Source organism: Cebidichthys violaceus, unplaced genomic scaffold, assembly GCF_023349555.1.
Source record: "Cebidichthys violaceus isolate CVI_PGR_0920_01 unplaced genomic scaffold, fCebVio1.0.p SCAF_19, whole genome shotgun sequence".
In the NCBI taxonomy this organism is placed as follows: Eukaryota; Metazoa; Chordata; class Actinopteri; order Perciformes; family Stichaeidae; genus Cebidichthys; species Cebidichthys violaceus.
In genome coordinates this window covers 6,020,601-6,033,414 of record NW_027176361.1, presented here as the reverse complement: position 1 = coordinate 6,033,414, position 12,814 = coordinate 6,020,601, and the positions used below count along the sequence as shown (strand labels likewise).

At 39.8% G+C, this 12,814-nt stretch overlaps 1 protein-coding gene across 2 annotated transcripts; it reads left to right on the top strand.

Annotated features, from left to right (window-relative positions):
• The first annotated feature begins 5,590 nt into the window (after positions 1-5,590).
• LOC137874602 (caspase activity and apoptosis inhibitor 1) lies at positions 5,591-11,461 on the top strand. 2 transcript variants are annotated; one of them, XM_068713374.1, is made up of 6 exons: positions 5,591-5,772; positions 6,612-6,803; positions 7,709-7,793; positions 7,912-7,969; positions 8,101-8,165; positions 8,291-11,461. In XM_068713374.1, exons 1-6 carry the CDS (start codon positions 5,668-5,670, stop codon positions 8,782-8,784), a joined length of 999 nt encoding a protein of 332 aa, XP_068569475.1. In that variant the 5' UTR covers positions 5,591-5,667; the 3' UTR covers positions 8,785-11,461. The 2 variants fall into 2 exon arrangements, with proteins under 2 accessions (XP_068569475.1, XP_068569474.1); XM_068713373.1 differs by having other exon boundaries at positions 6,609-6,803.
• Positions 11,462-12,814: the final 1,353 nt, after the last annotated feature.

Below are 12,814 nucleotides of genomic sequence, written 5' to 3'. Positions count from 1 at the left end.
GGGAGCAGCTTATCCCAGCAGGAAAAAAGAAATACTGTGGTGACAGCTGGAATATGAGTATGACTGACATCACTTGACTGGTTTATGTGAAATGCACACCAGCTGTGGAAAAAAAAAAGCCTCTTTTTTTTATTTTCCTTGGGTACACCACAGATTTAAGATGGATGTTCTTCAGATGATTTCTGCTTGGGATGGAGGAATGAAGCGTGGATTTGCTCCAACTCTCATGAGAAATAATAAAAGTCAGTCTCAGTTAAAGTAATGCATTATGGTGTTTGGCAAACCACATTTAGAATGTGAGCGTAAAGGGAGAACATTATGGAAAGCCATTTACATGCCATGCCATGCTACCTTAAGTCACTTACTGTTTACTAGTGATATGTTCTGTGCAGCGAGCAAGACAAAAATAAGGACAACATGAAGCAACACTCAAACCAAAATGTGATTCAGTATTTAGCATTGACGGGTAATTATTGACCTCAGAAACCGTAATTCACGAAACACCCTCAACTCAATGTTCACTGACTTGCTTGTTCTGGAGCTTTCAACCACATCACGTTGACTTTGCTCAGTTGCCATGGACATTTAAATTCGACAAACAAACTCACATACTGTTAGTAATCAGTCAATAATATGTGCAACTGCAAACCAATATAAAATAAGCATCACTGGACTGCATTCCACATCATCGTCTGTGAATCTGTCCGGCATACAATGTTGCATTCAATTTCAATTCAGTGCAGGAATGGCAGACTCTGCCACAAAATATAAAGAGAATATATAAAGTTAGTTTGGGGCTCCAACATGGTAACATTTTAGGGAGGTGAGGCAATATTGATTGCTCTGGTTGACATTGACAAAATTTAAATGGGAAATATTTATGCTCGTATTATTACGTTGTTTTCCCTTTATACCAATGACACCAAAAGAACTTCAAGAATGCTGCTGTGACACCTCTGTTTGCTTGCATTTACGGGGATGACGTACTGTATTTTCCCTGTGTTGCATTAAAAAAGATGAAATGGTTGCAAGTAACCTTGCTATGTAATCCTTAACAATTATAGAGAAAGAATAAAATACTGGTTAAACATTTGCATTCAACAGCTTTTAGTTTTCTCCTTAAAAACAACTGATAGCACCACATAAAAACACTGAATAATGGCACTAAAGAACCAATCACTCTCTTTCTGGCTCAGGATCACAATGCAACAGCTCTCCTGCTTCCCTTATTCGGCATGTTGTTAACTTAAACATCAATTGCTCTCACTTAAGCAGCAGCTTTTCTCCACGGTGCTGCTAGGCAGCTTGTTAGAGGACTGCAAAAACAAGGCAGTGTGTACACAGTTGTTGCCTTGAGTAATGAAAGCCAGAGACGTGTATTAAAAATCTATTAACTACCTCGCGCTGATTTGTAGGAGAACTGCAGCTCATCAGGAACAGCGGTCATTGTTGAGTGAAGGTTGTTTGAATCAGGTGGGATTGAAAGGCAAAACAGGAAAAGAGAAACACTTTAACACTGTTGCCTCCTGGCTTCTACGAGTCAGTGTACACTATAGCAGAGGCGTCTTTAAAATATTCATGAGCCCACTGAGGTTTGAATTAGACATGTTAAAGTGCACCAAGTGTACAGCCTTGTTGGAAGAAGACAAACAAGTGGGAGCTTCGAGGGGTCGTCGTGATTCAAACTTTGAGACGTTACTGCCTCAAGAACATTCAGGAGAAGTTTCCAAGACTACGGTTAAAGTAAATGAAGAGTAAACATCTGAAGTAGTTCAAGACACTTCGACTACACCGTCCACCCACGAATAAATGAATGAAGAAATGACGTTGTGAGGTCTTGACAAAAGTGACAAAAAATATAAATTAATAATGTACAACAAAAAATAACAAGACAACTAAATGTACATTTTCACACTTTAAATAGGACTTCTCGTCCATGAAAGTCGAGGACCGTGTGAAACTGTCATGTTTAGAGAAGATTGTTTTATCAACTGATGTTAGTAAAGTTACAATCATCTTTTAACACTGTTTAAGGTCAGCATTCAGTCCGCATTAGCCACTAACTGAACTTCAAACAAGGCAAGTCAGTGGTAGATATACTGTGTATTGGTTATATCAAAAGAAGCACTTCTTAAAAGTAAAGAAGAGTAGTTGTTAAGACAAAGTGTTTTGCACTGATTAAAATTTCGCGCCTACTGTCAACTAATACCTTAGTTAAATTTGATTGGTGACGACTGTCAGCCTGCTGCACAAAGCTGTGTAAGGATAATTGAAACCTATAAAGCAAACTGTTATTGGGGGATGACAGCTGAGGATACTTACTGAAAGCATAGTTAGAGACACTGGACAGCCATTAAAATGGCCTAAATTATAACCCCTGCCTGCAGAGATTTTTTTCTGTATTTTTCACTTTTGCCGTGGAGCTGCTAGGACTCTTCAGCCAGAGGAGGAGATTTCTGGAAGACTCGTCTCAAAACCCTTCAGTGACGGGCCATTATCTGTATAGCTGCAACTTTGGACCAGTGTCACGATACTAAGTCATCTCAATGTCAGTGGTCTCTCGAGAGACGTTTTCTCAGAGGACTAGACATGACATTCTGTTAAGTAGGCTGAGACGTGGCCTTGGTTAGATTTGAGTGCCACTTTGAGTGGAAACGTGTGAGCTAGGTTGGTCAATCGACCTCCAGCTGTACTGCTGTACTACTGGATCACTATTAGGAGCTTGCTTTGAAAGACACAGCAAAATAGACCACGTGAGAAATTCCCATGTTGTCTCAGCAATCGGGTGCCAGTGAAATAAGCGGGAAGCATTATTGGATGGATACGTTTTGAATCATCAAATATCGTGCTCACAATCCCAAGCGATATCTTTAATTACATTTTTTAATTGCTACTTGGCATTTCTTCAAATCTTGAATACAACTTTGCATTTGCGCTTACAAACCGTTCACACCTCCCAGTGGTAAAATAATATGTTTTTTGTTTTATATTTAGGGGCATAATTGGCACAGCGTCAAAGCAAAGCATTATCTGAGGCTTAGTCGCAGGTATGTGTCAACGGATCCACAGTTAAAATGTACAGCTCCACTCACAGTTGGCAGAGAAGCTGTTGCTCTGCACCAAACAATCCCACTGTCAATACGTGTTGATTTGTCAAGGGCGGGTGTTGATTGAGAGTTGTCTGTTCACACATAACACTGATATGGCTTCAAGAAAGGTGTTCAGAAGTGCTGAAATGAGCAATTGTGATGAGTGGATGTAAACGAGCACTAGAATGTGGTTGATTTGTGTGCTCCAAGTTAAATCAACACAGATTTTCTAGGAAAATTGTCTTGAAGATGTCTTATTGCGAAGGATGTCTGTAATGATTATGCACACAGTGCTATATTTATATTTAGATATAAAGTGTGGATTCCAAACAAAGGCATGTTGGCAAATCATTTCTTTATTTTTTAATTTTATTTTTTTTACAATTTTCTTGTACGTTGAGTTTGTTTTCATTTAGTTTCTTATCCGCTTCTGTTTTTTTCTTTGTCTGTTTTCTTTGCTGTGAGCTCGCTTTTTAATCTCAGTTTAAGTAACTCCAATTGTGGCTTCTTTCTGTGATTCATCATTTTACTTGCCTTTTGCATCTCGACTAAATCAAATGAGAGAAAAATAAAGCAAAACCATTAAACCCACTGCTGCACATCTCTTGATTAGCCCCACTTCCTCATCAGACAAGAGAGCCTTGATGTGTATTCAACAGACAATCTACTGAAGACAACGAGAGAATCATAAAATACTATTTATACAAGCAGCCTCTAGTTTAAGAACGCATGTGCTATTGTGAATAAAAGTGTCTCTTATCACAAAACTCTGCTGCGTAATGTTAAAATTGGTTTAGCGATATGTCTCCAAATTTACACACTCCTGTACAGACTGTGGTTGTTTTTTCGGGTCCTTTTCATGGCTCTCAAATGCAATGTCCCCTTCCGCACTGCCTGCTCCATCATTGCCCTTTTAACGAGGTGATATCCAGACACACGGGAGCAGATGTTGCAAAGAAAACACATTTTGACTGTGATTGTGATCGATGCTCACCTCCTACCATATCCACTGCATAATTTGGCGGATGGCATCAGGATAACAACCTGCATTATGTGGAGACAGCTGTCGCCATGGCGCCCGGGCAGCCATTGCATTGGCTTCTGCCTCCTTTTAGGCAGAGGCGGGTAAGCCAATTAGAGTGATTTACAACGTGCTTGTGTCGTCACCACCTTGAAACCCGCGTCTCGGTCCAGCTCAAGAAAAATGCATGGCCACCTTGGTGGTAATAAGGATGACGTACTGACAAGAGTTGTTTATTAGTGGAATGTAATGTAATTCTGAGATCTTTTTGTTCTTTAAGTAAAGCTAGTACATTGTTTAGGGGATATAAGGATTGTGTTGCTTTCTGTGTTGTTGTTGATATAATTTATGAATGTTATATTATGATATAAAAATATGTCTGAGGATGTCTATCCTTTGAATTCAGTCTTCAGTGCAGTTTTTTGTGATCATGTCAGACATATCTGTGAATGTATCTTTTTATATCAAATGTAAATATCCTCAGAAAAACATCTCTGCATCACATTTTACCTTTGTTAAATAGTAATTTCACTGTTTTATATGTTCTGTGGGTCATGCATAATGCTCTATAGCCATAGACAGTCTCTTTGTTTTGCATAATTATTTTAGTAGCCTGAGTTCTGCAAACATTTGTTACTTATGTGTCATTATTATGTGACTACAAATTCCTTTGTAAATTCCTTTGAAAGAAACAGGCATTACCAATATGAATAGTGCTGTCTGATTTAAAATGTGAAAACCTGGGTGATGTAAATGAGCAGCGGCAGGGTATGGAGGTTTCTGCAGTAATGAATCTGATGAAATGGTGAAGCAGATGGAAACTACGAGATGGCAAGACCGTGTGAAAAGCAGGAAGAGGACCTGTGATTGACTGTCACGAGTAATCCGAGCAAGCTTTGAAGTGTAAAATGTTGATGGAGATACAGTTTGAATGTATTTGCACTTCCATCAACAGCTTGATAGGTCACAGGAACGGCACATCAAGGCTCACTCACAGAAACAGACAGTATAATGTAGCATCAGGCTGACATTCTTTGTTGTTGTGACGGCCAGAAAGAGACTTGTTAGTTACAATATGGGAACTCCAGTCACTAATTAGACGTATGGGCATATGGTTATTGTCTAGCACTGCAAAGCTCATGTAGTAAAGCTGATGGGAAATGCAGTACATTTTCTTCTTTATCCACGTTTTGAAACAATTCTGAATTTGTCTACAGTAGATTAAAAACTAAGTAAAATACAACAACACTACTAAACCTGTGGGATAATAAATAAACGATGTTAATTAATTACATAGCTTAACATGACAGGAGTTGCTGCGAAATATATGTAAGGATTTTGCGTTTTTCTTGGTAAAATACAGAAAATGCAGCACCGCCCCAGCCCAGTAGGTGGCGGTAACTAAAAACAGTTGCTGCCTTTTCGCCGACACCAAAATGAGACGTCGTCGCTTGCTAATGACACATTTATCCCCGCGACATTCAACCGCTCAACTACGGCAAGTGAGCTCACGGGTAAACAGCTTTCTGCAGAAGGGCCGGTGAATTAACCTCCAAAATGCTCAAAAAGAAGTCAAGTAGCTCTGACAAGAAACGGAAACACTTGCAGTCTGACGAACGACACGAGAGCAATAAACGCAGAAGTGCGGAATCCATCTTAGAGGTACGATATTCAAGCTAACGCTAGTTTAATGCTAATGTGATGTTTTGTTTATACATTCAAAGCAACGTTAACATATTCCGTTGACCCATAGTATACGGATACATTTCCCTAAATAATGACGTTTGAATTGTAACTTTTGGAGCGCTGTGGTTGTGTCGTTTGACTTTTGAACCATTTGTTTGAATAAAATGACTTATTAGCTTCAACAGTAAATAATGCTAGCTAGCTTGCTGTTTTGTTAGCCTATGGGTTTCTTTAGTTGTTTAAATTAATATAGTGTGTTATACTTTTGCCTGTTTACAAAGAGCAGGAATTAATCAGACTTTGGTACAGATATCTTTTAAATATGAGGTGTTGTATATGTTTTGATAGTAGTAAGCTGTGTCCATTAATGGCAACAATATACTAAGCCTTATATTGAACAGAAATAATGGGGGTTTGCCCCAGGATTAAAAGTTTCACATCACATTCAAGTGATAGATTAAACCTGTACGTACACAACATTCACACATGGAGGACATGTCAGAAACACATCAGTGTGTCCTCATACACAATCTCAAACTACAGCTGCGACATCACTCCAAAACGTTTTCCACAAAGAAAATGTAAAGGACTAGGTTTTATTTGTGCGTATTACTGCTTTCATTTTTAGCTAGATGTAGCTGTCAGACAGTAAGCGTGAGTGTAGGTTCTACAGGGAACCTCTTTCCCCAGTATAACCAACACAAAGAAGTAGAAATGGTCACACTGTTTGATTTCCTATGTCATTTCATCAACCTTCCACACTCTTTGGAAGACTCTTGTCAGTAAACATGTTTGTTTTTTTTTTGCTAAAGCAGGACTCCAAGGATGAGCTCGCTGACGCGGAGCTGGACAGGATTGGCAGTGACATCGAGGAGGGCGGACTGGACCTCAGCCTGCCGTTCCAGCCGATCACTGCTTACGTCGCCGACAAGCGGGGGATGCTGGAGCAGTGCCTCCACGTGCTCGGGGAGAAGAAGCTCCGGAAAATGCTGCCTGACGAACTCAAGGTGATTGTGTTGTCGTGTCAACACCATGTTATGTAAATGTAAATTCATGAAATAAGACAAACAGTATGTCTCTAATACATACAGTATGTATTATTTCTACAAGACATCCTGTATGACTTTTGATAATGTAAATTCTATCAGTGTTTGAAGCCCATGTGTTTTTCCTTTGCTAAAGAAAGTATCTAATGACTATTGAGCAAGAGAACAGAGGCTTACCATAACTTCTCAACAGCTTCAATGTAGCTTTGGACTTCCTTATATGTTGTCTTCAAGATGTCTGTTCACCACAAACCTTAAGAATATGTCTTTTGCCGCCACGCTGCATTTTGACTGGCATTAGTTTGTGGCTTTATTGACGTCATTTTGTGCTTTGCCAAGTGTTGTCTTTCAACATTTATGGCCGTATTTTGGACTGTTGGCTACATTCCAACAGCTTTGGCTGAAAAAGCAACAGCACATTGAGTAGTAGTGATCATTTCATGCAAAGGTTTGTTCCATCTTTTTGTAGGCATATATTTATTTATTATTATATTGTATTTTATTTCATTGTAATTGATTGAAAGTCACCTTATCCACAGTTTTCCAGATCACTTAATAAATTGCTAGTTAGACAGTTACTGCTGTTAATTATTGATCTATTTTACTGTGTGTTCAGTTGCTGGGAAGATTGTGTCTATAGCTATAAATTAGCTATAAAGCTGTATAGTAAAATGGCAAAGTTAAGTTGATAACTTACCTAAGTTAGTGCCAACTCTAGAAAGCCTTTTCATTTCTTGATTTTAAAAAGTGATCATGGATATCCACTACAGATAGAGAAGTAATGCCATAGGCTTCTGCTCTTTGCTTGGGAGGCTATTAAAGCAACCCATCATAAAAGAGACTATTAAACGCATTATCGTTCACAGGACTGTAGTTTAGAGGAAATCCAGAAGATGTGCTGGGAGCAACTGGAGCTGATCTCAGAGAAAAACCTTACGCAGATCTTAGCAGGTGAGACTTGAGGCCAGTTTGGAAAATGTTTCACAGATGCATACTTTCTGGAAAGAAAATATTTTTGCACAGTCCTAATATTGCAACCAAATCGTTCACTTTAAGCTCTTGTTTACAGGGGAAGAACTGACATCTGGGAATAACGAGGAAAAAACAGAAGAGACCATGGAAAGCCAGTGAGTGAACAGTTTGTTTACTTATTTTGAGCTCAATTTCTGAATACAAGCAGTGTGTTTTTATGCTTTCCTCATACTTTTGTGTTTATTTCCTCCTTTTTTTTTTTTTTTTTTTTTTTAAACTCATCAAGGCAAGACAATAATGTGGACTCTACATCTTGCCTCAAAGAAACTACAAAAGCGGACCCTAAGCCAGGTAATTAATATGTAACGTGCTGAAAGATAATCCCCCAGGCACTCAACTTAAAACTTCAAAGACAGAATAAAAGCTACACAAAGGACCGTTTTACATGTGAGATCTTGGTGTAATGTTCTTTCCAGAGGGCGTCGGTTCCGGCGAGGAGAGCGACGTCCTAAGCATAAACGCAGACACTTACGATAGTGACATAGAGGGACCCAAAGAGGAGCAGACTGTTAAAGCTGTGGACGGGGCACTGAAAGTAGCGGACAGCAGCAAGGAAGGAGCCGACCCGGTTGTAAACCCAGGCCCGACAAATCCCGAGCCCCCCGCGGGCTCCCAACCAACGGAGGCAAAGAAAGACATCCTGAGCGACATAGACAAAAGCGTCAGTGAGATTTTAGCCATTTCCTCCTCTTCAAGCAAAGAGGAAGCTAAAGAACCGAGTGCACCTCCGCAGGCCACAGACGTTAGTTTGCCGGTTCAAGGCGAACCTGTTTCAAGTCGCGCACCTGCAGCGTGTCAGCCGTCAATTCAGCAGCTGGAGCTCCTGGAGCTAGAAATGAGGGCGAGGGCCATCAAGGCCCTGATGAAAGCAAGTGATGGGAAAAAGCCTTGTGTTGCAAAAAATGTGTAGCGTGCCTTATTTGTTGTTGGCTGAATGATACAGTTTTTCAACATAGGACTGATTTCCCCTTTAAACCCCTGATTTATGTTTCTAAATCTACTTTTCAAACCATGTTTACTCCATTCTGGAATGGTGTTGCAGATTATTTATTGAGAATTCAACACCTCTGTGTCCTACACCAACTGAATAAACGTCTTCTGGGATGATTAAGTCATCGGTGTTTCCAAATGTATTTTTCTCTCTGGTCACTAGATGGCAGTGTTCACCTGCCGTGGCGCGTTCATGTCCAACCGTGCAGAAGGGAGAGCAAGAGACGATTGATCCGCTCACATTACAGTCAAAATGGAAAGGCAGCATAAAAGTCTTCTTAGTTACGATGTTAACGAGTGACACAGTTACGGTAAAATTCGTTCCATGCTGTGAGAGTATCAGAAATGTTGGCATGGCCTTGCCAGCGGTGTCGTGCCGTCGTTTACAGACTTGTCAGGCTGAGGTATGCACTGCCTCTCTCTTTCATATTTGCATCTTCTTAATGTTGATGTTTGTTTCTAACGGATGAGGCAAAGACAACAGGAAATAGTTCCCATGAATCCCAAAAAGGAAATGACTCGGAGGGAATTAGACCCGCTGACCCCACCTCTAAATTAGCTTAAAGAATCGGCCAGAGTTACTGTAAAATGTTTGCGTTCTGTTTCGTCTGTGTGGCGGCAGGAATTAATAGCATCCTCCCGCTAAATGTAGCGTCTTTGCTGTAATTTATTCTGAAGCTGCTTTGTTCTAGTATAAACTGCACCGCTCTGTGTGCAATTACATGCAGATGCAGAGCAGAAGCGGCTCTGTACCCCACTACCCCGAAAGGAGACAATGAAACGTACGATAAGAAGCCAATTGCCTCCTGGGTATTTGCATTTAAAAGGGTTATTTCACTGGAGGAATGAAGGGTGGGGAGGGTTAAATTCCTCTCTATTCTTCTATGTGCAGGTATCTTTGTACTCATTGATTATTTGAAGAGTGAAAATGTCCACTTACACAAAAAAAAGGATACAACAATTCTAAAGTGCTCATAGTGTCTATAATTGGTGTTTGTATCTGTGCCATGTTACCGCTATTGGAATGCCAATTATGATTTGCTATGAGCAGACAAATGGCTTTTAACGCAGACGTCAAAATGAGAAGCCTGATAAACAGACTGATGCAGGAGAGATGATGCTGTTTTGTTCTTCAGTACTTTTTGATTTCAAATGAACCTCGTGGTCCATGTTCAAATATTGAGGTTTGATGCTTCTGTGAATGGTGCCATGATGAAAGTCAACAGCAAGGTTGTGCTTCATCTGTTAAATGTCTACTAAGCCTCTTTTGCAATTATTATTTGTATTACTTTAGGGTGGTTTAAACTCTCAACTTTATGTTGAACTCTTTCTGTGTGAAAGTCTCTTAAAACTTTAAGAGACGCTAGGTTTCTCCAAAGCCAAGTTCAGATGGACTCCCTGAAGTGTTCAGTGGAATGATGGTGGTGCAAAGTACAAGTTAACAGACAGCCGTGATCGTCTATCGTACTGTACGTTCTCTTTGTTTATGAAGATACTAAGAGCGTTTTAGTCCGTCTCTGGGTCTGTTGGGCCCAAGCTTTGGTTCAGTATTAAACATCTCAATAATTACTGAAATGTTTGACACTAAAATTCGCACAGACGCCCATAGTCCTCAGAACGTGTAGAATTGAACCCTCTTTGGTTTTCATCTAGCTCTGCCAATAACGGCTAAAATGTCCTCTCGTCCTTCGTGTCACAAACATTTAACGTGAAAAATGAATGGCCCAGGTCCCGGTAGCCTCAGCTGTACTTCAGGCATTATAGTGTTGCGTGCTTGACATGCAAAACGCAAATGCCAACATTTAGAATTACATGCTAACGGCAGCTACCGTGCTGACTGGTATCCTGCTGCGTGGATGTTTGCTGTACTTAAAGCCGAGCAATGTGCATGCTTGACGTGCCAACATGCTACATGATAGCGTGTACATGCAAAGATTAACGTCTAGAAATACACACAACTGCAGTGTCCTAGCAGTCTGCTCCAAGCACAGCTGTACATGTAAATAAAGTACATCCGGATGCTGACAAATGACAGCGGAGGCTGTTGGATGGTGCTACTCGGCTGGTCGGGCTCAGCTTTACATGATCCGACGAGCTGTGAGAGGTTTTCAGATAACATGGCACCACACTTCAATTATTTTTTTTTTTGGAAACGGTGGTGAGATTCAATGACGAAAGCTGTCTTTCTGATTTGTATTAATCCAACAATTTTGTTTTCTTGTGTGCAGTGAGCATTACAGCCTTGAGCCTGGATAGGAAAGGTTCACACTCTCAGCCTGTTGCTAAGGCAAAAATGAACCGACCACTTCCCTCCCTAGCGTTTTGTTTTGGTGCACATTGCTGCTATTGTGATGTTTACAATACTTGTTTTTTTATTTATTTGAGAAACATTTTTTCTTTCATTCAGTATTTTTGAGATTTGGGGTGAATTCCTCTTAATATTTGTGCTTTGTTCTTAGTAGCCGCAGGTATGAGTTGCTGGAAGCACAAGTTGTGGAAAAAAAGAGCAAAGACAAAAAAATGTATTGAAATTTTTCTTTTTCTTTTGTATAAGAACACACCCTGTTTGCATAAATAAAATAATTCTCTTCAAATTCCCTCTAGCGTCTCTGTTCTTTCTGCAGCAACACATTATGAACCAGCACCTCATGCTGACAGGCAATAAATAACTTAGCACCTCTGTATGACTAAATGAATTGATTTCCCCAAGCAATGACTCATCAGACGCATTTCAGTTCCTTCAAGTTCCAGACAGTGTTTTCCTTAAAGTAGAAGAGATGTTTAATGTTGAAAGTAGTTTGTTTCCATTACATTTGCAATTCTGTACTAAATGCTGTTGCGTTGGCAATATTCATGATTGCCTTCAGAAGTGATGGCTAGATGACTTGTGCATGACTCTGTTGATTTATGGCCTTTCTGTTTTACATTTTTCTGGACTAGATGCGGTAAGTAATTTGAATTGTGGCCCTGGAAATATAGATCCTTCTGTTCCCTGTTGTGTCCTCTGTAATTCTATGGAAAATAATGACTATTATGACTATAATGAATAATAGTGGTAGTTTCATCTCAGGTGTGCAGCGCATCTGTTCACCATTCACTTCATTTGCGGGCATAAATGCTAGAGTCATATGCTTGGAAGGGCTCTTTTTGATAGATGTGAAGTGGGCGATTGTACTTTGGTGCTATTGAAAGAGAAGAGCTCCTTTTTTCTTTTCTTTTTTTGACTCTCACTCCAAAATCCCTGAAAAAGATTTGAACATTTGATATTCCACTCCTGTAGTTTCTGCATTTTGAGAAAATTCCTCCCCTCCACTGACTCCTCTGACATCTGACTTTCAGATTCCATGCGTACTCTCATCGCATGGGTTTCCTCCCCTCCCCTCAACTTCAGGGTCTGCATTTAAATGGTGCATTAATACCATCAAACAACCATTGAAATTCTGTCAGGTAGACCAGCAAGCCAATAAAGCCTCCTTCTCACCAACATATTCTGGTCGATAGCCTCAAGTGAATATATTTTACCGCTAATGGAGTAAGCTCAGTGTAAATCTGTAATAGCGTGTGGCTTTTAAATGTTCATGTTCTCTATGGTTCGTCTTCAATCAGTAAATGAGTGAATGAGTATGCAGACTGCAACCCTGATCTACGATGGTGTGCAAAGATTTAGCACTCCTTTTGAGAATTAAGGCTGATAGCACCCAAGATAATTATGGGAGCATCAGATTATGTTTTTTTCCTACATCAATAACACAAAACACACTGAGGCTCATTTGGTTATAATAACTATAAAACAACTTTCATGTCAAATTAAATACGCGTTTTAAAACTGTCATCAATTATGGCACCATGCCTAGTGGAAATACAACAATTACAATTTGTGTTACTACTATTATTTCAGTGTTTTTAAGGACGGTGTGTAAGATAACGATAAAGTAGTGTTCAGGTAAAAC

Bases quoted from the DNA above. Each gene is read 5' to 3' on its own strand.
- LOC137874602 (XM_068713373.1), top strand. From the start codon at position 5,668: ATGCTCAAAAAGAAGTCAAGTAGCTCTGACAAGAAACGGAAACACTTG. The intron at 7,970-8,100 runs GTGAGTGAACAG...AAACTCATCAAG, and splicing joins GAAGAGACCATGGAAAGCCA to GCAAGACAATAATGTGGACT. The intron at 8,166-8,290 runs GTAATTAATATG...TGTTCTTTCCAG, and splicing joins AAAAGCGGACCCTAAGCCAG to AGGGCGTCGGTTCCGGCGAG.